The sequence below is a fragment of the Globicephala melas genome, chromosome 19 (assembly GCF_963455315.2).
Source record: "Globicephala melas chromosome 19, mGloMel1.2, whole genome shotgun sequence".
In the NCBI taxonomy this organism is placed as follows: domain Eukaryota; kingdom Metazoa; phylum Chordata; class Mammalia; order Artiodactyla; family Delphinidae; genus Globicephala; species Globicephala melas.
Window position 1 is genome coordinate 43,523,796 of NC_083332.1, and position 27,512 is coordinate 43,551,307.

The 27,512-nt window shown below is 38.6% G+C and overlaps 1 protein-coding gene across 3 annotated transcripts in view; it reads left to right on the forward strand.

Moving 5' to 3' along the window:
• The window catches only part of CBFB (core-binding factor subunit beta), a 60,163-nt gene that overhangs the window by 21,663 nt on the left and 10,988 nt on the right, over window positions 1-27,512 (forward strand). The window contains exons 4-5 of one of the 3 annotated variants that reach the window (XM_030863740.2): window positions 12,038-12,154; window positions 22,232-22,358. In XM_030863740.2, coding sequence (XP_030719600.1) covers window positions 12,038-12,154; window positions 22,232-22,358 — 244 coding nt within the window. Of the gene's footprint in view, window positions 1-12,037; window positions 12,155-12,629; window positions 13,847-22,231; window positions 22,359-27,512 lie in introns of those variants that run through there. The other 2 variants (XM_030863739.2, XM_030863736.2) reach the window with 2 other exon arrangements.

Genomic DNA, 27,512 nt, shown 5'->3' on the forward strand with positions numbered 1-27,512 from the left:
TTGTTCCTGGCAGCCACCATTCTTCTTTCTCTGTGGTTTTGACTACTCTAAGTACCTCTTATAAGTGGAATCATACAGTATTTGTCTTTTTATTACTGGCATATTTCATTTAGTATAATGTCTGGAGATTCACCATATTGTAGCATATTGCAGAACTTCCTTCTTTAAAAGGCTGAGGGCTTCCCTGGTGGCACAGTGGTTGGGAGTCCGCCTGCTGATGCAGGGGACACGGGTTCATGCCCCAGTCTGGGAGGATCCCACATGCCGCGGAGCGGCTGGGCCCGTGAGCCATGGCCACTGAGCCTGCGCGTCCAGAGCCTGTGCTCCGCAACGGGAGAGGCCACACACAACAGTGAGAGGCCCGCGTACCGCAAAAACAAACAAACAAACAAAAAGAAAACGAAAAACAAAGGCTGAATAATAATATAGACCACATTTTGCTTATCTATTCATTCGTCAGTGGACATGTGGGTTGTTTCCATGTTTTAGCTATTGTAAATACTGCTGTTACGGACATGGGTGTGCAAATATGTCTTAAGAGACCCTGCTTTCAGTTCTTGTAGGTATATACCCAGAAGTGGAATTGCTGGATCATATGGTAATTCTCTTCTTAATTTTTTGAGGAATTGCCACATGTTGTCCCCAGAAGCTATATTCTTTTTTTTTTCTTTTAAGTCTTATATCATGTAACTTTTCTTTTTTTCTTAGAATTTTATTTTTTTATACAACAGGTTCTTATTAGTTATCCATTTTATACACATTAGTGTATATATGTCAATCCCAATCTCCCAATTCATTGCACCACCACCACCACCCCACCACCACTTTCCCCCCTTGGTGTCCATACATTTGTTCTCTACATCTATGTCTCAGCTTCTGCCCTGCAAACCAGTTCATCTGTACCATTTTTCTAGGTTCCACATATATACGTTAACATATGATATTTGTTTTTCTCTTTCTGACTTACTTCACTCTGTATGATAGTCTCTAGGTCCATCCACATCTCTACAAATGACCCAATTTCGTTCCTTTTTATGGCTGAGTAATATTCCATTGTATATACGTACCACATCTTTTTTATCCATTCATCTGTCGATGGGCATTTAGGTTGCTTCCATGACCTGGCTATTGTAAATAGTACTGCAATGAACATTGGGGTGCATGTGTCCTTTTTTAAAAAAATTGTATTTATTTATTTATTTATGGCTGTGTTGGGTCTTTGTTGCCGTGTGCGGGCTTTCTCTAGTTGCGGTGAGCAGGGTCTACTCTTCATTGTGGCATGTGGGCTTCTCATTGTGGTGGCTTCTCTTGTTGCAGAGCATGGGCTCTAAGTGCCCGGGCTTCAGGAGTTGTGGCTTGCGGGATCTGGAGTGCAGGCTCAGTAGTTGTGGCGCACGGGCTTAGCTGCTCCACGGCATGTGGGATCTTCCCAGACCAGGGCTCGAACACGTGTCCCCCCTTCCCCAGGGAAGCCCCGATAGTGTCTTTTGATGTACAAATTTTTAAAATTTTAATAAAGTCCAGTTTGTCTATTTTTGTTGTTGTTACCTGTTTCTTTGGTGTCATCCCCAAGAAATCATTGTTAAATCCAGTGTCGTGAAGCTTTTATACTTGCTTCTAAGAGTTTTATAGTTTTAGGTCTTACATTTAGGTCTTTGGTACATTTTGAAGTAATTTTTGTAGATAGTGTTAGGTAAGGGTCCAATTTTATTCTTCCCCATTGAAGAGAAATGCAAATCAAAACTACAATCACGGCTTCCCTGGTGGCACAGTGGTTGAGAGTCCGCCTGCTGATGCAGGGGACACGGGTTCGTGCCGCGGTCCAGGAAGATCCCACATGCCGCAGAGCGGCTGGGCCCGTGAGCCATGGCCGCTGAGCCTGCGCGTCCGGGGCTTGTGCTCCGCAACGGGAGAGGCCACAACAGTGAGAGGCCCACGTACAGCAAAAAAAAAAAAAAAAAGCTACAATCAGATATCGCCTTACACCATTGAATGTCCTTTCCCCATTGAATGGTCTGGGCACCCTTGTCAAAAATCATTTGACCACCTATGTGAGGGTTTATTTCTGGGTGTTTTACTCTAGTCCATTGGTCTATATGTCTTTATGCCAATACTATGCTGTTTTTTTTATACTGTTTTGATTAATGAATCTTTACAGTAAGTTTTGAAATTGGGAAGTGTGAATCCTCCAGTTTTGTTCTTTTAAGATTGTTTTGGCTATTCAGGTCCCTATGCCTTTTTTTTTCTTTACTTTTACATATTTTAATTCATTTTCCATATGCCTTTTAGGATGGGTTTGGTTAACACATCCATTTATTGAGTGTGCGTCTGTCTGCATGTGTGCATGCACGCGCGTGCACACGTTTGCTTGCTTAATCTTTTAAGTTCCAGGCACATTCTGTGTTAATCCATGTTACGATTTCTGCAAGAAGTACTGTTTTCTGTTTTGAACTGTAAGAAGTAGATTGGTAAATTACATTAAATCACTATAGAAGAAGCTATTTTTTACACTTAACATGCAACCCAGTTATGATTCAGAGGCAAGTGAGATTGAATGACTGTCTGTAATGATTATCCAACAGGCAAGCAGCTGACTATGCATTTCTAAATGAGGAGGAACATGTGACTAAAGGAGAATGAGTCAGAACCAAGTATCTTCTAAAGGAATCTGTTAAATAGACTACAGAAATGATTACAACTAAAAGGCAGGGTGCATACTTCCTTTGTGGAATATCTTGTTTTCCTGGGTGCCTGTGGCCATCCCAGTATTATTGCTTATCTGCTGATTCATTGGTGTGATCAACTGTTCATTGTCTCAAAAAAAATGGCTTCTTTCCCTTGGAGAGAAATCACTGTGTAAAACTTTGGTGGAAGTATTGTGTGTAAGCATTCAGTTTCTATGGTGCTCTGTATGTTTCATAAGTGTATGTACATTGGCTTAACTAATTTTTACTATCAACTATGAAAGAGGTGTTATTTAGCCTTGATTTTGTATGTGAGGAATCTGAGGCTTATTAGCAATCTTAAATGATTTGTCTCAAATACACTGTTAGAACCAGGATTTAAATCAGGTTTTATCTGACTCTAAAGTACATTTAGTTTTTACTCTTCCCATGCTGTCTTGGGGTTAAGCATAGTGATAATATTCCTTTCCTTTAAAAAATAATTATGGTTGATTCTCCTAATTTATGGTAGTTATCTTCTCTAAAGTCCCTGCAGACGTGGAATTAATGAACACCGAACAACTTCTTCCACGGAAGATACAGAGTTAGGTTCCTGCAAGCCTCTGGTCACAACATCCTTCTCAGCCAGTTAATACATAATCTTTTTTATGTATGTTTCTGTTTAAAGACACCTTGTTTAATATATATTATTGATTCAACATTAAACAACAAGATGTTGAGCATCTAGGTTATTTGTAACCTTTTGCCATTATTAAAAAACCCTTAAGAGTGAACAGCCTTGTAATCAAATACTCTGTGTACATCTTTGATTAAATGTTAGGATACGTTCATAGGCATGACATTGCTGGGTCAAAGGAAATTTCACACTTTAAAAAACTTTTTTATTTTTATATTGGAGCATAGTTGATTAACAATGTTGTGTTAGTTTCAGGTGTACGGCAAAGTGATTCAGTTTTACATATACGTGTATCTATTCTTTTTCAAATTCTTTTCCCGTTTAGATTATTACAGAATATTGAGCAGAGTTCCCTGTGCTATACACTAGGTCCTTGCTGGTTATCTGTAGTAGATATAGTAGTGTGTACATGTCAATCCCAAACTCCCAATCTATCCCTCCCCACCACGCTTCTCCCCTGGTAACCATAAGTTTGTTCTCTAAAGCTGTGAGTCTGTGAGTCTGTTTTGCAAATAAGTTCATTTGTATCACTTTTTTTTTAGATTCTGCATATATAAGTGATATCATATGATATTTGTCTTTCTCTGTCTGACTTCACTTAGTATGATAATCTCCAGGTCCATCCATGTTGCTGCAAATGGCATTATTTCATTCTTTTCAATGGCTGAGTAATATTACATTGTATATATTGTACCACGTCTTCTTTATCCATTCATCCATTGATGGACCTTTAGGTTGTTTCCATGTCTTGGCTATTGTAAACAGTGCTACAATGAACATTGGGGTACATGTATCCTTTTGAACCCTATTTTTCTCCGGATATATGTCCAGGAGTGGGATTGCTGGATCATATGGTAGCTCTGTTTTTAGTTTTTTAAGGAACCTCCATACTGTTCTCCATAGTGCCTGTACCAATTTACCGTTTTCTCCACACCCTCTCCAGCATTTATTGTTTGTAGACACTTTTTAATGATGGCCATTCTGACTGGTGTGAGGCGATATCTGATGGTAATTTTGATTTGCATTTCTCTAATAATAAGCAATGTTGAGCATCTTTTCATGTGTCTCTTGGCCATCTGTATGTCTTCTTTGGAGAAATGTCTATTTAGGTCTTCTGCCCATTTTTTTATTGGGTTGTTTGTTGTTTTTGATATCGAGCCACACGAGCTGTTTGTAAGAGGAAAATTCACACTGTTGCCAAAAAATGCCTTCCCAGAATTGTTAGCCAGTTCACGCTCCCTCTGACAATGTGGTAGAACCTGGTATCTCTTCTCATACACATTATTAAGATTTTTAATTTAAAAAAATTTTTTTAAAATATTTATGTATGTACGTTACGCCGGGTCTTAGTTGCGGCACATGGGAGCTTCGTCGCGGCATGAGGACGCTTAGTTGCCACAAGCACGCAGGATCTAGTTTCCTGACCAGGGATCAAACCTGGGCCCCCTGCATTGGGAGCGCAGAGTCTTACCCAGTCAACCACCAGGGAAGTCCCTAATTTTTAAAATTTTAACCTTTAGTTTAGAAATAGTTACCTAGTTTTATTTTATTAATTTAGCCATTTTATTTTTTTTCAAACTTTTTTTTTTTAATGGTAGTCAGTTTTCCCATCTCCACTGGTTAAGTAAAATACCCTTTTACCATTGATTTGAAATGTTACCCTTTTCATTTATTAAGTACTTGTATATGTGGTTTTGTTTTTTAATTTTTTTGTTTATTCCATCAAGTTGTTTCTGGCTGCCACAGCACTACTGCATATGTACTGCTTGCGTTGTCACAGCTGAAAGAGCAGAAAAATACTTTCTTTTATTCTCTTGGATAGTCTGATTCTTTTGTGTGAATTACAGACTTACTTTGTAAATTCCAGAAAACGTTATTTTGAGATTTTACTGGAATTTCGTTAAAATAAGGGTTACTTTGGGATAAATTGGCATTTGTAGTCTTACCATTAGAGAACATAACATCTCACTAGTTTTTCAAGTCTCTTTCTGTGTTTCAAAAATTAGGTATTTTCTTCTTAAAGAGCCTACCTGTTTCGTATTAAATTTATTCTTAGTAGATACTTTTAATGCTATTTTTTAAAATATAAATTTATTTATTTTTGGCTGCATTGGGTCTTCTTGCTGCATGCAGTTTTTCTCTAGTTGCGGCGAGCAGGGGCTACTCTTCATTACGATGTGCGGGCTTCTCATCGTGGTGGCTTCTCTTGTTGCGGAGCACGGGCTCTAGGTGCGCGGGCTTCAGTAGCTGTGGCACACAGGCCCAGTAGTTGTGGCTTGCGGGCTCTAGAGCGTAGGCTCAGTAGTTGTGGCGCACAGGCTTAGTTGCTCCACGGCATGTGGGATCTTCCTGGACCAGGGCTCGAACCTGTGTCCCCTGCATTAGCAGGCGGATTCTTAACCACTGCGCCACCAGGGAAATCCTAATGCTATTTTAAAATAAGGTTTGTTTTTTTAATTTTTAATTTTATTTTCTAAATACTTACTGTTGTAATACAGGAAAGTTGTTGGTTTTTTTTTTTATAACCAGGCACTTTATTGAACTCATTAATTCACTTGGTTTTTCAGTTGAATATTTTAGATTTTTCAGGTAGATAATCTTCAGATATTATATCCTGGTCATGTTTATATGCAACTTTGTTAGAACTGTGGTCTTTAAAAAGAGGTTGCAAAGCTGCTGGATCCAGCTCCTTACAATTTTATTACTGTCAATGGAACATTCCATTAACCTTAGGAGTTAAGTGAGTCCTACTTAAATGTAATGGGTGAATTCAGTTTTAATTCTTACAGTTCTTTTTGTATGCATTCCACTCTTCCTTATTAAAGACTTTAACTGGTGTTGGAATCTTTTTTGGGGTGGTGGGATACAATTTTTAAAAAAATCATCATGTATTCCCCTCTGCCCTTATGATAATACCACGTACAAAATGACAGGTAATATACATCTGTTGAGTAGGTGAACCCTTTCAAATTGAAATTATAGGAAAGCTACAAGAAAAACATTTCTAAATTCCAGGTGTATTTCTGTTCTTCTATTAATCATTATTTAGGTATGTCTTAAGGGCCTAAGGGGTACTGATCATTTCCTCTACTGTTTTCCCTAATATCTAAGTTTATTGGCTAGAGTCACAATTATTTGAGCTCTAATAGTTTACTATAAGGAAATGAAATATTCTTTCCAATTGAAATGGGTTTTTTGAGGGTGAAGTATCTGCTGCTTGCTTTTATCAATAGCTTTGACACTTGGTTTCTGTGTATCTTGATGTTATGGCTCAGTACCAGTGTGCATGGGAGTCTTTGCAAATTTACAATTATTCTGTTTTAATTATCTTGAAATTATCTTCTTCAGAACCACTCAATAAAGGGAACTCTTTCTGCTATCCCTTTGTACCCTCAATTTCTATTCTCAGTCCAGCTACCTAGGAGCTAGAAACACTGAACATCCATTATAGTATTGTAGAAGAAAGGGCAATTGAAAATGCCACGGTTTATTCCAAATTTATATCCTTGCAGAATAAGAGACTCCAGACTCAGAGATAGAACTATTTTGTACAGGTTGATAAATAGGAAACTAAGTTCTCTCTTATCCTTCCTCCGGCACATTTCAAAACCCAGGGTAACTAATGTTTAGCTGCTTAAGTGGTTTGGTCCCTTTACTAAATGAAGGGTATTTATCATCTCTCAAGCTTGGTGATACAAAGACCTTGGTGTCTATGAGGGGAAAGGGGAGAATTGCATTTTTACTGTCATAGTTGAATCCTTTTCCCCTTGTACACCCTTTTGAGAATTTGGTGAAAGCATTGGACTTGCTTAGAAAAATGCACATGGACACGAACATACATTTTTACACAGAATTTTGGGAGGTTTCTGGTCTTCTTGAAACTTATCCATAAACCCAAACTCATGTGGGTTTTCTGAACTCCAGACTAAGAACTCCTGCCTTATATAAGAACATTGCTAAAAGTTATGAGTGACCTAAGGTACTGTAACGTAATGCTTTAAAATCTTGCAGCCAACAAAGGGGAAATTTTTACTTGGGGGCCTTTAACTTAACCTTTAGCCACTAGGCTCTTTGCATGTTTTCCTGTTTCTTCGCTGGCAGTTCATAGGCTGCTCTGCTGGATTATTCTCTTCTGAGAGAATACATCTGAAAGTTGAATTTCCTTAGGGTTCTTCATGGGTCCCCCTCTTTTCTCCTTCTACTTACTGCTTGAGTAATCTCTTCCTTTCCCCTGGATTTAAATAAATACCACTGTGTTGCTGATGGCTGCCAGATTCATATCATCAGCCCATATCTCTTCACAGAGTGCTAGAATCCTATATGCAACTGCCTGCTCAAAAATCTCCATATACATATCTTATAGATGTCACCTATGTAACAGATAAAACTTATTGCAAATATTTTATAATAGCTCTATTGAGATAAAATTCATAGACCATAAAATTCATCCTTCACTAAATTAACTAAAAATCCAGGGATTTTTAGTATATTCACAGAATTGTGCAGCTGTCACCACTCTGTCATTCCAAAACATTTTCATCACCCTAAAAAGAAATCCTGTACTTACTAACAGTCACTCCTCATTCCCCCCTCCCCTCAGCCCCTGGGAACCACTGATATCCTTTCTGTCTCTATATTTATCTATTCTGGATGTTTCATATAAATGGAATCATATAGTATGTGGCCTTTTTCTGGTTTCTTTCACTTAGCATAATGTTTTCAAGGTTCATCCATGTTGTAGCGTGTATCACTACTTTATTCCTTTTTATGGCTGAATGGTATCCCATTGTATGGATAATGCCACAGTTGGTGCATACATGTTTTTGCTGAAGCTCTGCTGCTACAGTGATGTGGAATTTAAAGCTACAAATGTGAAAGAAAAGTGATTGTGTAATTTGGATTGAAATAACATCACAAATGCTGAAACTTAGAGATTGAGCTGATTAAAAAATTGTGCAATACTTTTACCTTATTTCCAAAAGAACACAAAATGTAAGGCTGCAGTCACTTTTAACTTTCTGTGAAGTCTTAAACACATCCTCTGATATTTTACTTTTGGAAAGATAAGCAATCTATTTTGTTATTTTTGTGTGTGATTAGCTGAATATTTACCCATTTTAAAGGCTTTATAGAATTCATTTTATATAAAACATTTAATTGTTCTAGGACAGTGGGTTTAAACCCTAGGTCATATTCTAATACATTTTCTTTTCACAGTTTGAAATAAACCATCATTATTTTCAGTGAAAAATGTCTGAATGTTTAAATGACATTATTAAATTACATTACAAAATGCCAAAGTAAGAGAGTTTTTCTTCGTACTTCAAGGTTTGGTATTCATGAATGTACGAAAGTGCCAAGCATTTACTTTGAAGGTCTACACATAAAACTGTGTTTATTTAAATGTGAACAATCTAAATAAATCACAGGATCATCTAAATATTTTAAATTACAGTTCCAGGCACTAGCCTTGATTATGAACTGTAGCCATTTTCTGAACCCATTTAGGAATTTTCCAAAGCAGATCAGTGGTTTTCTTAGTCATGAGAAAACTTTTATAAAGAAGTGATAAATCAGCTGTTTACGAGCTTAGTAATTTCGTAAGGAAAATATTTTTTGACTATGGAAGGTAATATGAATAAGCTAGATTATGGAATCTTTGAATCTAAAAGATGTAAATCATTGATGAAGATTATAGAATCTGATCATGAAGTTGACCTTTCTCTGCTATTAGATGAGGATTGTCTCTTTGTTTAGTGTGAGAATTTAAAATAATGAGGTAGATTGATAACTGAGATGCTGTGCTCCTGATTGTGTAGCACCCCCTCCTCTGTTGGAAAAAGTGGGAATCTTGATTAGTAGATGTGGTAAGTCAAGTTATATTAATAGGCAATTCAGAGGGTTATTTTAGGTTTAGTGAGGTATCGAATATGAGGTCGTCACAGTTACTTGTTCAACTTAGGTGCATACCAGTGGAGTTTTAAATTCACAATGTGGAAGGGAATGAGCACTTATCAGAACAGAAGGAAATGTGTGGTTAAACGGTTTCAGCTATAACTGTAGACTGTTTCCCTTGGTCCAAATGGGAGGAGAAATGGAACCTTATGTTTTTGGCTTTTTTTCCAATATCAGTAGAAATTGATTCAGCATGGTTTATTGGGACCCTTAACAGGAAAATCAGTTGTGTTTACTAGTGGAGGGGAATGGCTTAAATATGCACTAAGAAGGCATAAGTCCTCTAGGTTTTTGTTTTTTTGTTTTTTTTTATGGTACGCGGGCCTCTCACCGTCGTGGCCTCTCCCGTTGCGGAGCACAGGCTCCGGACGCGCAGGCTCAGCGGCCATGGCTCACGGGCCCAGCCGCTCCGCGGCGTGTGGGATCTTCCCGGACTGGGGTACGAACCCGTGTCCCCTGCATTGGCAGGCAGACTCTCAACCACTGCTCCACCAAGGAAGCCCAGTCCTCTAGGTTTTATTTTACAGGTGTCTCAGTAGTCATTTTTGTTGCATATTTTTAATTACTGACATAATTAATAATTTAATAAGTTATTTTTATTAAACCTCTGTAAAACAAGAATGCCTCATGATTTTTTTTTGTTGAAGAAACTGCTGAATTGAGTAAAGAAAAAGTTGATGCTTCCAGCTTTTTCCTCAAAATGAGAAACTGCCTTACTGACTATATAATTATAGGTAATAAATAATGCTAATTTTAGCTCACAAAAGCACTGAGATTATCCGAAGAAAATATATTTGATGTAAGTAGATGAAGAACCTTATTTATAAAGATGTATTGGATAACTTGGAATTTTGAAAACTCATTGAAGTCCTGCATCCTCTGCATTTAAAAGATCTTGTTAAGGCAGTAAATGATAAAAAAAAAAATCTATGCTGATTTTTATTCAGAAGCCTGTGTTAAATGAGGTAGAGAAGACCTAAAATAACAAGGTTGGGTTTTTTTTTTTCGAAGTACTTATCAGAATAAAATGTTGTTATGATGAGGGAGATTGTAAGAACTAACAAATTTCTCTTTTCTTCTCTTGTATATTTTCTTACTATATCACAGTAAAATACTCACCTCAAGATGATAGCATTAGCACCTGTCCTTTCTTGATGGATCCTTAATTGCTCTTGAGAACAAATATATTTAGAGGCAATATGAAAATTAATTTGGTGATCAAAAATGAAAGTGATTTAAATTTGGAAATCATACCTAAAGTGACTTTTGCTCGAGGGTTATATACTTGAAACAGAAGAATTCTCTTATGTTTAGTATGCATAAATAAATGTTGTATCAGTTAAGGTTCTTTGGCTAAAAGTGGTAGAAATCAACTCTGGCTAACTTAAGTAAAAAAAGAAAAAGAAAGAAAAACAGCATTACTTACCAGGAATCTATGAGGTAGCTTATAAAACGGAAAGGAAATATGAAGAACCTGACCTTGGGTGGCTCCAGGTATCCAAACAGGGAGAAACAGTGCGTGCTCTCTTCAGGGGCTAGTGAATTCCAGTTGATTTACATCTTTATGTCTTCCTACTCAAGATTCAAAAATTAAAGCCAAGTACCTGATTGTCCTAGCTTCAGCTGCAAAAGAAACAATGTCACTTCAAGTATCACCTTACTGCGGTTTTTACAAAATCTGTAAAACTTCCTTTTAAAAATAATCTGGGGCTTCTCTGATGGCGCAGTGGTTGAGAGTCCGCCTGCCGATGCAGGGGACGCGGGTTTGTGCCCCAATCCGGAAAGATCCCACACGCCGCGGAGCGGCTGGGCCCGTGAGCCATGGCCGCTGAGCCTGCGCGTCCGGAGCCTGTGCTCCGCAACGGGAGAGGCCATGACAGAGAGGCCCGCGTACTACCAAAAAAAAATAAAAATAAAAAAATAATAATCTGGAGGGACTTCCCCAGTGATGCAGTGGATAAGAATCCTCCTGCCAGTGTAGAGGACGCGGGTTCAAGCCCTGGTCCAGGGAGATCCCACATGCCGCGGAGCAACTAAGCCCGTGCACCACAACTACTGAGCCTGTGCTCTAGAGCCCGCGAGCCACAACTACTGAGCCCGCATGCCACAACTACTAGAGCCCACGTGCCACAACTACTAAAGCCCACACACCTAGAGCCTGTGCTCAACAACAAGAGAAGCCACCACAACGAGAAGCCCAACTGGACAAAGCCCACGCACAGCAACCAAGACCCAACACAGCCAAAAATGAAAATAAAATTAAATCTTTAAAAAAATAAATAGGGGCTTCCCTGGTGGCGCAGTGGTTGAGAGTCCGCCTGCCGATGCAGGGGACACGGGTTCGTGCCCCGGTCTGGGAAGATCCCACATGCCGCGGAGCGGCTGGGCCCGTGAGCCATGGCCGCTGAGCCTGCGCGTCCGGAGCCTGTGCTCCGCAACGGGAGAGGCCACAACAGTGAGAGGCCCGCGTACCGCAAAAATAAATAAATAAATAAATAATATGGAAAAATTGTGACTAGAAATAAAATCCTGGTAAACCAGATTAACTTAATTTATAGAATATGGTCAGAGGCTATGCTTTGTATACTTTCCTACAATTCTTAATTTTATAATTTATTTTTTCCCCCCCAAAAAAAAACAGTTTTCATAAGTAAGTTTATCCTTTGTTTTTTATGTGTCTGATGGCTTATCATTGGTTTTCATCCTTCTCTCTGTGTCTTAGGTATATTTGAAGGCTCCCATGATTCTGAATGGAGTCTGTGTTATCTGGAAAGGTTGGATTGATCTCCAGAGACTGGATGGTATGGGCTGCCTGGAGTTTGATGAGGAGCGAGCCCAGGTAGGGTGACTTCAGGCTTTACTGACTGTGGTCCCTTTATTTACCCCTAATCTTGCCTTTGTTTGGAGATCTATTTTACCCAGTCTTTAAGAGTAAGTATACAGTGCTGCCCTGGGAGCCTCAGCTGGTCCCGGCCTTGCAGCTTGCGGGGGAGGCTGCCCGGAGGAGGCGGCGACAGTGGTGGCGGTGGTGTGTCCCTGGGCCCCTGGACCGCAGCTTCTTTACTGCCAAGTCTATCCATCTGTTCATCCATCCGTGGGGGTCCACAATGGCCACCTTCAGCCGCCAGGAATTTTTCCAGCAGCTCCTACAGGGCTGTCTCCTGCCTACTGCCCAGCAGGGCCTTGACCAGATCTGGCTGCTCCTTGCCATCTGCCTCGCCTGCCGCCTCCTCGGGAGGCTTGGGTTGCCATCCTACCTGAAGCATGCAAGCACCGTGGCAGGTGGGTTCTTCAGCCTCTACCACTTCTTCCAGCTGCACATGGTTTGGGTCATGCTGCTCTGCCTTCTGTGCTACCTCGTGCTGTTCCTCTGCCGACATTCCTCCCATCGTGGCGTCTTCCTCTCCGTCACCATCCTCATCTACCTACTCATGGGTGAGATGCACATGGTGGACACTGTGACGTGGCACAAGATGCGAGGGGCCCAGATGATTGTGGCCATGAAGGCAGTGTCTCTGGGCTTCGATCTGGACCGGGGCGAGGTGGGTGTGGTGCCCTCGCCCGTGGAGTTCATGGGCTACCTCTACTTTGTGGGCACCATCGTCTTTGGGCCCTGGATATCCTTCCACAGCTACCTACAGGCTGTCCAAGGCCTCCCGCTGAGCCGCCAGTGGCTGCAGAAGGTGGCCCAGAGCCTGGTGCTGGCCCTGCTGTGCCTTGTGCTGTCCACCTGTGTGGGCCCCTACCTCTTCCCCTACTTCATTCCCCTTGATGGTGACCACCTCCTTCACAAGTGGCTGCGAGCCTACGAGAGTGCTGTCTCCTTCCACTTCAGCAACTATTTTGTGGGCTTTCTATCTGAGGCCACAGCCACATTGGCGGGGGCTGGCTTCACCGAGGAGAAGGGTCACCTGGAATGGGACCTGACGGTCTCTAAGCCACTGAATGTGGAGCTGCCCCGGTCCATGGTGGAAGTTGTCACAAGCTGGAACCTGCCCATGTCTTGTTGGCTAAATAACTATGTTTTCAAGAATGCTCTCCACCTCGGGACCTTTTCAGCCGTGCTGGTCACCTATGCAACCAGCGCCCTCCTGCACGGCTTTAGCTTCCACCTGGCTGCGGTGCTGCTGTCCCTGGCATTTATCACTTATGTGGAGCACATCCTCCGAAAGCGCCTGGCTCGGATCCTCAGTGCCTGTGTCTTGTCGAAAAGGTGCCCACCAGACTGTTCACACCAACATCGTTTGGGCTTGGGGGTGCGAGCCTTAAATCTGCTCTTTGGGGCCCTGGCCATCTTCCACCTGGCCTACCTGGGCTCCCTGTTTGACGTTGATGTGGACGATACCACAGAGGAGCAGGGCTACAGCATGGCATACACTGTCCACAAGTGGTCAGAGCTCAGCTGGGCCAGTCACTGGGTCACTTTTGGATGCTGGATCTTCTACCATCTCATAGGCTGAGGCACGTCTGTGGACCCTCACAGCTCCCTCAAGAACCCTCCCCTGGGTGCCAACTCTGATGGGGGATGAGGGAAGGCCCTTTCTCTAATTTTTTTTTTTTTCCTGCGGTACGCGGGCCTCTCACTGTTGTGGCCTCTCCCGTTGCGGAGCACAGGCTCCGGACGCGCAGGCCCAGCGGCCATGGCTCACGGGCCCAGCCGCTCCGCGGCATGTGGGATCTTCCCGGACCGGGGCACGAACCTGTGTCCCCTGCATCGGTAGGCGGACTTTCAACCAGTGCGCCACCAGGGAAGCCCTAATTTTTGACCCTCTTTTTTGACCCTCTCTCCATTCTTGACCCCCCGCCCAGTACACACACACACACACACACACACACACACACTTCCATCCATGGTCCTCCCCGCCTTCCTTGTCTCTTTTTATATACAGTTTGTTGTTATCCAATACAGTTAGGAAGTACTTTTTAAAAAGAGTAAGTATAGAAAGTCTCATGTTCTCATAATATTGATGAATTCTGAAGAGATTGAGACCCAAATATTGGTCCTGGTTTGGGGAAGGTTTTTCCTTCAGTGGTTCTAAATTGCACTGGATTACCACTATGTGCTTAGTGGGGCACTTCAAAGTGTAGTAGATGGTTCTGTTTAATATTTGTTCTGGATCCATAGCACATTATGGGGGGGACACCCAGTTTAAAATAAAATGTAGGAGCAGCACTTTTGAAATGGCTGAGTGAGGAGCTTGGCAGATTCTCTCTCCAAAAAGCAGTAATTAAACTTAACAAAATTGTAAACAAACAAACAAAAACCTATTTAAGGTCTCTGGAAATTAACCACAGGACATATATTGAGAGGCATTTATTCAAACAAAGCTAGTGAATTTCAGTAAGAACAGTGAGAGTCTGGCATTTTTGTCGGGAGCTGCTCCCATCTCCGTTAGCTCTGTGGTTGCTCAAGTTCTACCCCGGGCAGGGTAGAGCCATGAGGACTGGCAGCTCTGCTGTCCTCTCAGAGGGAGCTGACTTTATTTAGAGTAGCACTTGGAAAAATACATATCCAGGGCTGTTATTGAAAACAATAGCAGTCTCTGTGGCAAACAATTGGAGAAAACTAATGTTTCAGGAAGCAACAAAATGGCAGACTAGCCAGAAATTTATCAGGGAAATCTAGGGAAAGAGATAGCTAAAGTAAGCCTCACTGAGATCACACTTAACCTCTCATGGTCCAAAAGGCTATGTACATGTACAAGGCTACACCTGTTCAAGAGAGGACAGAGAGAGCCCTTGAAAGCTGCTAGTCCCTGGCTGAATACAGGGTAGACTGATAAACTCCCTGCACTTTGAAAGTAAGCCACACACAGATCCCATGGCAAAGGATTAGAAGCCTTCTGACTCAAGGTGTTTAAGCAAAACCTCTGACCAATCATTGGCTGACCACTAGGTTATGCTGACCCAGGGGCAACCCCCTAGAAAGCAAGGCTTAAAAAGAAAAAAAACTAAGCAGTGACATCAGAGGCTGCACACTGCTGGGGAAACAGACTCCACACAGCTAGGCAAGTCACTAAGTAGACAAACAGAAAACAGTAACAACAGGCTGGAGGCAGGGGTCAGAATTCAGAGTTGCTACAGTATATTATCTAAAATATCCAGTTTTTAACAGGAAATTATAAGACATGCAAATAAGCACAAAAGTGTGACTGATACTCAGGGGAAAAAGCAGGCAGTAGATACCCTGCCTCAAATGATGGTTCTTAGTGACAAAAGACTTAAAAGCAATTCTTTTTCAGTGTGTTCAAAGAGCTAAAGGAAAATTTCTTCCTTTAAAGAATTGAAGGACAATTATGACAGTGACTCATGAAAGACAGAATATTAATAAAGAGATCTAAATTTTTAAAAAGAATCAAGTAGAAATTCTAGAATTGAAAAGTAACAATAACTGAAATGAAAAATTCACAGACTCAACAGATTTAAGCTGGCAGAAGAATTAGTGAACTTGAACATAGATTAATAGAGATTATCCAGTCTCAAGAACAGAAAGAAGAAAGAACAAAGCAAAATGAACAGTATCAGAGATTGTAGGACACCAGCACACAGACCAACATATATGTAATGAAAGTCCCAGGCGATAAGGAGAGAAAGAAAGGGGCAGAAAATATGTTTTAAGAAATAATGGCCGAAAACTTCTAAATTTGATGAAAAATATTCATGTCCATGTCCAAGAAGTTTAATGAACTCCAAGTAGGGTAAGCAGAAAGAAATCCACAACTAGGTACATCATAGCCAAACTGTTGAAAAACAAAGAGAATCTTGAAAGCAGCAAGAAATAGGCCTCATTACACACAAGGGAGCCACAATAAGATTAAGAGCTGACTTGTCTTTTGAAATTATGGAGGCCAGAAGATAGTGTGATGACATATTCAAAATGCTGAAAGAACATGTCAGAGTATCTGATTATTAGCGGGTGTTAATTTTTTCAGTTGTTTAATATTAATCCTCTTAATAAAGTTAAAATAATGGCAAGAATAAAAAGGAGCTCTCTTTTTGTTATTTCTGTTATTCCCATTTTGCTCACCATATATAGAAATGTAGGAATTTTCTTCTTAAGAGATCAAAAAATTAAACCTTCCTAGTAAAAAATTCAGGTTCAAAGTTAAAATTCTTAAGAAAGAATCTCTGCTACCTTGATTTCCACAGGGATAAGGAATACCTAATTCCTTCAGAAAAATAGTAAATAATTGGCAGTTTAGAAGGCTGTTTCTGTAAGAAGTGATACAGCAGATTGAATTTATGTAAGGGTGAATTTCAGATTGAGTTGACTTCTAAAACTGAAATATTTTATTAAAGTGATAGGTAAAAATTTAAAGTTTAGCCCACAGTATTTTCCATACTGAAAATTTCTCTGCTTTGTTGCCCTGGTCCACAAATAGGGCTTTATCACTATAAAGTAAGTACCATCTGTTGTCATAGTAAACTAATATAATAATAGGTCTTACATAATATAAAAATTTTAAAGCAGGGGATACCAACCATTCAGTCAACAGTCAGCACTTCTCTGGAGCTTTCCCCATCCCCCAGTCTTCTGGAAGATAGTAAATGTAAAGAGGCAATGAAGTATAGAAGTTAGGAGTAGGCGCTTCATGGTCATGTAATTGTGATTCCTGGCCCCACCACTTACCAGCTATTGTGGACGGCATGTTTGTGTTCCCCCAAAATTCATATTTTGAACCCCCAACTTCCAATATGACTGTATTTGGAGATAGGACCTTTATGGGGTCTGTTAAGGTTAAATGAGTCCTAAGAGTAGGGCCCTGATATGATAGGATTAGTGTCCTGATAAGACATGCACAAGGGAGCTAAGCTTGCTCAATCTCTCTCTCTGCCATGTGAGAACAAAACTCTCCAACAGATGCTCAGGTACCTGGTAGGCTAAGAGATAAACAGAGGATAGTCACAATTACATTTTTTAAAATTAAATTGTATAAGTATTTCAACTGAAATATTTTCACAGGTATTGTCTTTTTGCCTTTGTTCAGAGTACCTTTGACAAACGTTGGCAAGGATGCGGAACAACAGTTGGTGTGGTGTTTGATTACATAAAGTTGACACAACATTTGGCAATAAATACTAAAACTGCACATGTGTATACCTGTGATCCAGCAGTTCTGTCCTGAGGCATGGTATGCAATGGGAATGAATACATATATTCATCAAAAGATAAGTACTAGGACATTGTAGAGGCATTATTGATTAATAGCCAGAAACTATAAACTGCCCAAATGCCCACTAACAGTCAGATGGATAAATTGCATGTTCATACAGAGAAATACAATGAAAATGAAAAACTACAACTAGCATACCAATATGGGTGAATTTCACAAATACATTGAGTGTATTAGAAAAGCACATGCTATATGAATACATTTATATAAAAGTACAAAAATAGGTAAAACTAATAATACATGTTGTTAAAAGGAAGGATAGTGGTTTATCCTTGGGAGAGGAGGGTAGTTCCTGGAATGGAGGAGAAGACGACCTCTGAGATGCTGGTGCTGTTGTGTCTCTTCATATGGCTTTTAATTACATGGAAAGTTCAGTTTCTGAAGATTCATCAAGCTATCTTTTAGGACAGTGCTGTCCAGTAAAATTCAAATGTGAGCCACATTATGTAAATTAAAATTTTTTAAAAGCCACATTTAAAAAGGTTTGAAAATTATTAATTTTTATATTTTATTTATCCCAGTATATCCAAAATATTATCATTTGAACATAAAATCAATATAAATATTTATTGGGATATTTACCTGTTTTGGTAACAAGTATTTGAAATCCAGTGTGTATTTTCCACTTACAGACTCAAATTAGCAACATTTCAAGTATGCAGTAGTCACGCGTGGCTAGTGGCTACAGTATTGGACAACACAGCCTTAAAATATGTGTACTTTTTTGTATGTGTAAATAGTTCAATAAAATGTTTTAAGAGTTTCCCACAAATGAAGATATTTCTGAGTATAATTGTATAAACTCAAAATTGAATCATGTTTGCTGATTATACTTTCATTTCTTTATTTTCTGTAATTTGTAGGATAAATTTCAGTGTTGTCTTTATATGTTTGATTTTCAATAATTGCAATTCTCTAAAAGCTTGAAAAACTGAAAATTTTGATGCTTCACCATTGAATACTTTAATCAGAGATTTCCAACTAATTTTGAACAAAATATAACTGAGGACTCATTTACAAAAAAAAAAAAGATCAATGCCATTTTAGGAACTAGGTTGATTTCACAGAAGTTCTTCAAAGGCTCAAATTTCTAAAATCCAAAGTGCCTGTATAATGTCATGTGAATTTATTTGTATTCAGCATCAGCTTTGTCACAGAAATTTTATAGTTCAGTCACTTTAACTATGGATACATAAATATATTTGTAATTTATGCAACTCTAATGTCTAAATGATGGGTAGAATACCTCAGTACTTTGGATAAGAATTGTTTGGATAACAATTATGAATTTCATGTGTACCACAACTAATTACTAGTAAATTTCTATTTCATAGTTTTAAAAATTCACTGAGAATGTTATTTCTTATACGGTGTTTAAATGTTTGCTCCACCAACATTTGTATTTGTATTATCAGTTTAAGAACCAATAACTTTATCTTCATTTTTGTACTTTTTAAATTAGCAGTCACAAAAATATGTTTCACCTTCAATATAATGACCTTCCAAAAGTTCTATTTTGATTCTATAATATGATGAGAAAAATTGAACCGTATTGGGTTGAACAGATTTTCTATTTGAAGTACCTAATGACACTGATGTAAAATTGGTATCCTTTAGCTTTTTGCAGGGTTTTTCTGTCAGCAAAGCCAACATATGAACAGCTTTGCTTTTTGTATGTTGATGAGAATGTGAGTGAAAATTTAGAAGAGTCGTTTGATGTAAATAAAAAGTTATGTTTTACAGAATGGTGTTAAATGTACCGTTTGCAGCTGCACATGTTAAATTGTCGCCTTTGAAGTATATGTTGATGCTTCTTCAGCAGATTTATTTCTTTTGGTTTTCATGTGATCAGTGATATCATTTTGGTCCCCACAGAGAATAGGAAATGTCGTTATTTTGTACAAATTATGCATTCATCATCAGCTTTCTTGAAAACGAATTTGATTCTTAATTTTTCATTAAATATATACTTCTATTTTTTAAATTCATTGCACAGAAAGGTAAGTATTACCAAACTGTAAAATAAATAAAATTGTAAATTTAGCAATACAATAAAGACAAAATCAGTGTAGCAAGAATGGTTAAGAATAGTGTATATATATGCTCTATGAGAGCACTGCTAGGTCTTTATTTACCACATGGGTTTCACAAACACCCAGCCACCTTTTATGATGACCCCACCTGACTACTTTGTGCAGACTGTGGTATAGACTGTGGAGTAACAGGCTAGTATAACAAGTAGCTGGTGGGGACTGGAGTGCTGAAAGCCTCCCACCACCTGAGTCTGGATAGGGTTATTTGTCCCTGTCCATTTGAGCACACACTTTATGGGTGAGTGTATAGTTTTATCAGTAAGTACCCTTTATGCTGTCCTTGAAAGGGAGGTGTTACTTAAGTTCGCAACAGGAAAGGATCAGGATAACACTGGATCACTGATCATCTTTCAGATTTAACCATTTAAAGTGCAGACTCTGTTCATTGCACATACATTTCACATCTTACTAGAAAAGACCAAGATAGAAGCTGGAATTAGAAAATAGAGAGCTACCAAATCTCTCTTAGCTTATTTTACTTCAAATATTAGTAATAATACTTTTTTAAATTTTAATAAGGTAAAAATCTATGATCATTGCTAGATACACATGAGTGGCTAATAACTTCCTTAGGGAGTTAGATTACATCTTGTGTTATATGCTCTCATTTCATCTTGTAATCCTTTACTAAGTCACACTGATAATTATATATTGATTTTTGTAATTATTTGTTCATTGTCCACCTGCCCCTCTAGACCAGAAACTATAAGGGAAAGCACCATTTGCTCCCACACATTGTATGCATGGCACCCAGCACAGTGACTTGGGCGTAATAAAGACTCACGGAATATTTGTGGAATAAATGAAAAAGTGAATGAATGCACAGGACAGAAGGGATATCCTGTTAACAGCAGACCTGTCCTGGTTGATATCTAATCAAATAAGAGAAAGTCCTTGGCATTTGGGAACAGTGTTCTTTTGCAGGTGCCTCTGGCTTATGTAGTACATTTTGAGAATACAGTTGCTATTTATAGTAATGTTTAGTCACGTGTAAATTTTACATGTTCACAAATGCTTATAAAATAATAGCATTTATTGAATGTTGTCAGGTAGTGCACTTAAGCATTTTTATACGTTATCTCATTTAATCTTGAGACGTAAGTATTACTACTACGTGCATTTTACATGTGAGTTTACTGAGGCTTAGAAAATGAAATACCTTGCCCTGGGTCACAGAGCTAGTAAATGCAACATAAGAATGGAGACTTGATCACACCTTTCACTTTTGTTTAAGTTGTAGACCTTGTGTCAGTGAAAATTGCAAGTATCAAACAACCCTACTAACAGAGCCAAATAAAGGATTTATCACACAGAATAAGATATCAACAATATGCAGTTCAGGCAATTATATTATCAGGGGCTGTGGCTCTTTTCATTTTCCTGCTGTACTATGCTCAGTGTGTGGCAACATCCCCAGTATTATGTTTGCAAGATGGTTGCTGTATCGCTGGTCATTGCATCGGTTCCCAGGAAGAAGGAGAGGTGACATGTCTCTAAATGACTTTCTCAGAAGGCCCATTCATTGACTTACACTTCTATATCATTGGCTAGAACATAGTTACCTGGCCACCCCTTGCTGTAATGAAACTAGGACAGTGAATATTGACTTTTTTGGCATTGTTTTTGATATTTTAGTTTCTTCAAGTGTGCCATTGAAAATCCTAGTGTTGAGAAGTGCGTGACTGCAAATCACACACTTGAGCATCCTGTACTGTAGACAATGAGGGAGCCTTAAGTTGGGGAGTATTGTGGTTAGATTGTGCTTTAGAAGGCACGCTCTGATGGCTGTGTTTTGGATTGGGGGATGACAGAATGGAAACAGGAAGAGACTTTGCAGTAATTTGGGTGAAAGATCTTAGGATCCTGAACTAGGAAAATGTAGGAATGAAAAGGAGCCTAAAGATTCAAAAAATAGGAGGTCAGATGGATAGGATTTGGTGGTTGATTGGCTCTATGGAGATGGGGAGAGTGAAGTGTCAAAGGCAGCTCTGGTTCTTGACCAAAATGAGTGAGTAGTGCCACCATCCAGACTAAAGAAGTGTAAAGGGAAAGTTTAAATTGGTTACCTTTTAGACACAAGAAGTTTGAAGTATCTGGGTTTCCTTCAGATCTTTATCCATTAGTTGGGAAAGGATTAGCATAGATATGTTATATGTTACAAATAAATTTTTGTTGATAATATTCCTTGGAATTTTCTTTTTGTTGTCTAGAAGTTTCTAACATTTGTACAGTCGATTATGTTAATATTCTCTTTTATATTTCTGGCTTCAGTGTCATTCTTAGAGCGCCTCGCCTGTCTTATCCCCACACTGTAGAAGTATTTAATAATTTCTTTTTCCTTATACTTCTATGTTTTAAATATTGACTTGATCAGGATTTTACTTTGGTGAAGAGGATGAGGTAAGGACAGAAAGGGAAGAGCATTTTCAGTTGTTAGAATATGACTGAACACGATGACTATTTCCAAGGTGTTATAATAGAACATGAAAATACTGAAGTTTTCTTTTAGAAGTTGCTCTGACTTTTTTTATGGCTTTGATGTTTGAGAAATACTCTGCTGTTCATTTCTTTCAAAAAATAAGACACCCCCCAATTTTTTTTTATTATAAATCAAAATTAAAATATCTATTTCGTATATTCTTATGACAGCAGGAGGATGCATTAGCACAACAGGCCTTTGAAGAGGCCCGGAGAAGGACACGTGAATTTGAAGATAGAGACAGGTCTCATCGGGAGGAAATGGAGGTGAGAGTTTCACAGCTGCTGGCAGTAACTGGTTAGTACTTTCCCCAAAACTCTCAGGCTCTATTTGTCATGTTTGTGCATAATGATTTTAAATAGTTTAGTAGTTCAATGTCTTTCATTTTTTAAAAGTTGTACTCTGTGACTTTGTGTTTATTAAATGTAATTGCTATAAAGAAAGTTAGTCTTAATTTTAAGGTTGTACATGAATTCCTCATTTATTGGTCCTCAAAAAAAATATTTACTATAATAAGGTATATTTTCTATTAATTGATTGATCCAAATATCTTACCTCTTTTTTCTTAATTATCTTTCAGATTATATGTAAAAATTACTTTACGTTATCATAGGATACATATTTTTAGAACATTATTAAACTCTCTGGGAGTAACATTATTTCCCACTTTTCTATAAATATTTGTCTTGATTTTGTAACATAATTTTCAGTCATGGGTATAGTCTCTTCACTAGAGGAAAATTTATTTTCAAACTACTCAAAGAATGAATTAACCTAGACTGTTTTTCTTTTAACCTTTTTATGGTAAAGTACACACCAAATCTACATCAAAAAATATGTAGCTTAATTATTAGAAGGCTAATAACACCCTTATAACCATCCAAGTAAAAAAAAATAAATAAAAATGTGACAGTTACCCCAGTAGCCCCCTCCATGTGTACATCTAATTATGACCTTTTCCCTCCCTTCAAAAGTAATAATTTTCTCAGTTTTTATAGTAATCCCTTCCTTGTGTCTTTTTATAGTTTTATTATCCATGTCTACTTCAGTCTTAAACACTCAAATTTAGTCTTGTCCAGTGTTTAAATTTTATATGACTATCAACGAAATAGAATAATTTCCAGGCATTAAAAAGAGTTCTGGAGATAGGTTGCACAACAGTGTGAATGTGCTTACTTAACACTACTGAACTGTACACTTAAAGGTGGTTAAGATGGTAATTTTTATGTCGGTAGTTTTTCCACATTAAAAAAAATTTTTAAGTCATTGTTACATAGTAGAGAAAATGTTGTTTTTTCATTCACTAGATTATACATACACTATTTAAATTAATATAAAAGTGTGTGTGTGTGTGTGTGTGTGTGTGTGCGCGCGCGCGCACAAAGACAGTGGTTAAGAGCCCAGACTCTAGAGCCAGATGGCAAGATCTGAATCTGGCTCTGGCACTTTATCACCTCTGACAAATTATTTCACCTTTCTGTGCCTGAGTTTCCTCATCTATAAAATAGGGCTAATTGTGCCTATCTCATAGGGTCATTGTAAGGATTAAATGAGTAAATACATGTGAAAGCACTTTTAGAGAATGTGGCACTGACTAGGTGTCAGCTGATATTATTGGTATTATTTCATATATATTTTTATATATATATATATTTTTTTTTTTTTTTTTCGCGGTTCGCAGGCCTCTCACTGTTGTGGCCTCTCCCATTGCGGAGCACAGGCTCTGGACACGCAGGTTCAGCAGGCATGTCTCACTGGCCCAGCCGCTCCGCGGCATGTGGGATCTTCCCGGACCAGGGCACGAACCCATGTCCCCTGCATCGGCAGGCGGACTCTCAACCACTGTGCCACCAGGGAAGCCCTCCAATCTTCTTAATCATAATTAGCCCTTCTACTTTGTCGTTTCCAGAGCACTTCTCATTTCTATCATTGTTCTTATTGAACAGGATGTTAAAACAATTATAAAGTTGTCTGTACTCTACCGTAGTGTGATCACCAGTGAAGTGGGGCCCCTGATTTTTTGACCTCCACATTACCCACCACAGTGTTTTGTACATTGCATTTAGTTGTCAAATGGAGAGCTTCAAAAAATAGCTCCTACTCTGCCTGTCTGAAAACTAGAGCCTGTACGTTAAAGTAGAATAATACATGTTAATGGTCTCTGGAAAGATTTTTAAATGTTTACAATTTGTTGGTTTATATTAACTAGGTAATTTATTAAGTAATGAACTCCAACTGTGTTGTGCTAGATTCTGCATTAGGGACCGGGAAATACATAGATGAAAATGCATGGTTTCTGTCCTTGAACATCTATTAGTCTTGAGGGAAAATAGATGTATAAACAGATAATTGCAGTCTGCTTTAGCAGCACCTGTACTTAAAGGGGAACAGTGGCAGTGCAGAGGAAGGAGCACTTACATCTGCCTCTGCCTGGGGGATTCACAGGAGAATATACTTGCAGGGATTTGAAGGAAGAATGTGAGTTTGCCAGCTACACAAGCTGGGGAAAGCATTCTGGACAGAAGGAACAGTGTATGCAAAGAAGTAAAGGAAAAAGAGATCTTGTCACGTCAGAGAACATGATTGGTCAATCTTTCTAAAGCAAGCTAACATGGCTTTAAATGAATATAAGAATTGTTTTATAAAAAGTGCTGTTCAGCTACATTATATTTGAAGAATAACTATTTGACAATTAATGGAACAATTAGGAGTTTTTTTAATATGATTTGCTTTAAATAAAATTATAGATTAGTTGAGGCTAAGAATTGTCTTCTCTAAAATGTTAATTTGATTATTATAAATAATGTTACTTGAAGAAAAACATTTTGGTGTGTGAGTTTATATGTGCATATGTTTGTATTTGTGTATGAACAAAAATATAGTCTGTTGATAAAGGTGTCAGATAATTTGTTGCTCAGATAGATTGTTTCTAGTGAGTTTTGTGTCAGTGATTGAGCACATGGGCTTTGTAGTCAGGCGTAGTTGAGACTCCTGGTGCATTAATTGCTAACCTCTCTTAAGTGCGTTTTCTCATAGAAATTGTTGTGAGAATTAAATGGGAAAGTGCTTATACGGCACTTAGTATGGTGCTTGATATGTGTATGCCTTCAGTAAATAATAGCTCTAAAGTACTTTAACACTAAAAGCTCTACCACAGTGCTGGTTCAAGTTAATTGAATTATCTGGCTAACAAGAACATTGTTTTAGTTCTCTAAAGTGTTTCAGGGCACTTTTCCTGCATTATGACCTAGAGCATAGAGAAAATGGTTAGATTTTCATCAATGATTTAAGATCCATAGTCCCTTATGGCAGTAATTTTAAAAGTTCTCATAGAGAACTGTTATCTGGAAAATTGGGCTGGAATCTGACCCCAGAGCTTGCACTGGCAGTCTCTTAGGGGAGTTTTGGGTATGCATGTCTTTTGGCACTTTGTGCATGTGTATTTTGCTTCTCTTTAAAAAAAAAAATCATGACAGATTCCTAATGTCAGCTTATTTCTTGTAGTTTACCTCCTTTTTCCTAAAAGGAGAACATTGGGGGAAAATGTTGCATTTTTTCCCCGTGTAATTCAAACATCTATAAAGGGGTCTTACAAAATATAATTGAACATTGTTTTTATTTGTTTGTTTTTAATTTTGTTTTTTAAAAATAACAATTTTATAAAAAATGGTTTTCTTACACTCACCTGGGTAAAATTCTTATTACATTTGAAGAAACTGAGACTCTGAGAAAATTAATTGACTTGATGTCTTTTCAAATAGTTGGTTAATGAAAGGGAGGGTGAAGACTTAAACCATCTTCCTAAGCAGAAGTTCTCCACAAATACAGCCCAGCACTGGGAAAAGAATTTCCACATCACCCATAAAGATGATTAAGTTGAAAAATAAAATCTGCCAGAACCAGAAGAAGTTAGTAACCATTTTGCCTGGAAAAGAAAAAACTGAGGAAGAAAAGAATAATAATGGTTCTACTGGGTGGTCCTGATGACTGACTAGACAAGGGCCAAGGAGCAGTGGTAACTCTTGGGTGGCAGTAACCCAGTAAGTGGTCCTTGGAGGCTTAAGATCCTGGCAGCACAGAGGCTTACGGATGTCCTACCCCTGTTTGGATAACCTCTGAGGCCTCTAGCCCTGACATGCTAAACTTGTGTAACAGTGGTGCTCATGAACATTTAATATGTGTATCTGATTAAGGTTACTCACAGTGGGAAGCAGAACTCCAAGTGGTTTTGGTTTTCCCCAGTGTCTTTTAACCTGAAATCAGTTCTAAAACTCCTTGAGTGATTACTTTTCATTGTTTATCTTTTATACCTTTTGAATTTTGTATCATGTGCATCTGTTACCTATCAAGAAGAGAAAAATTGTTGCTAGTGTTAACACAGAATGATGAAAACAGAAGATTCTAGAACTTGCTATCTGTTTTCTCTGACGTATAGGCAGTTTTTAAAAATGTGAAATCCTGTCTTCGTTTGAAATTTATACAGAACCTTAATGTATAAAATAGCTTAAAGGGGCGCTGCTCTGGGTGAAGCAGGGGTAGGGATTATTCTGGTCCCCCTCTAGAGTCCCTGGAATGTGTCCAGGGAACCCAGTAACTGGCAGAATGTAACTTGAGAACCTTTGAGGTAGTAGATGAGGATGAGGCTGCTAATAAATTGCCCTGGTTTTGAGTCCTAGCTCTACTTGTTGCCATGTGACATTGGGAAAGTTGCTTATCCTCTTGACCCTCATCTGTAAAGTGGAGCTAACACCCTACCTCCCAGGGTGCTGCCTGACTCAGTATCTGACATTTAAAATGGAACTCATTGGAAGCTAGTTCCTTCATCCTCTCTATGCACCTTGGCTCACAACATATCTGGAGTGGCAATAAAGGCAGGCATATCCTAACTGTAGACTCTGAAAGTCAAAGATATGTTGCCAAGCTATTTTATATCCTGGTGTTTGTTTCTTTCTTTCTTTGTTTTTTAACAATAGTAAAGGATCTTGAACTTTTCTGGCTTCTCTTGGGGTTGGGTAGTGACAAGGAGGGGGTACAAAGAGGGAACTTCCCACATTTGGTGATATTATATTTCTTGATCTGGAGGCTAGTTACATGGGTGTGTTCACTTCCTGAAAATTCATCACTCATATATATGATTTGTACACTCTTCTGTACTTTAATAAAAAGTAGACTTTAAAAAAAAAAATCACAGACATTTCTTCTGTAAAGTGCCTGCCTGCCCATTGATATCTGTTGCCACATAGAAGTGGCCCAGTGCCTTTTTACCTGAGAATCTTACCATTATTTAAAACTGTTGACCTGTTATCCATGGCAGTCCTTCAGGTTACACATCTCTATAACTGTAATTCCAGTACCTTACTTTGGGATTTTGTGAAGGAAGATTGAGGCTAATAAGGTACAGACTGAGTGCTTTTGTCATAAATAAGTTGGAAAGATACCTCTGTCATCTGT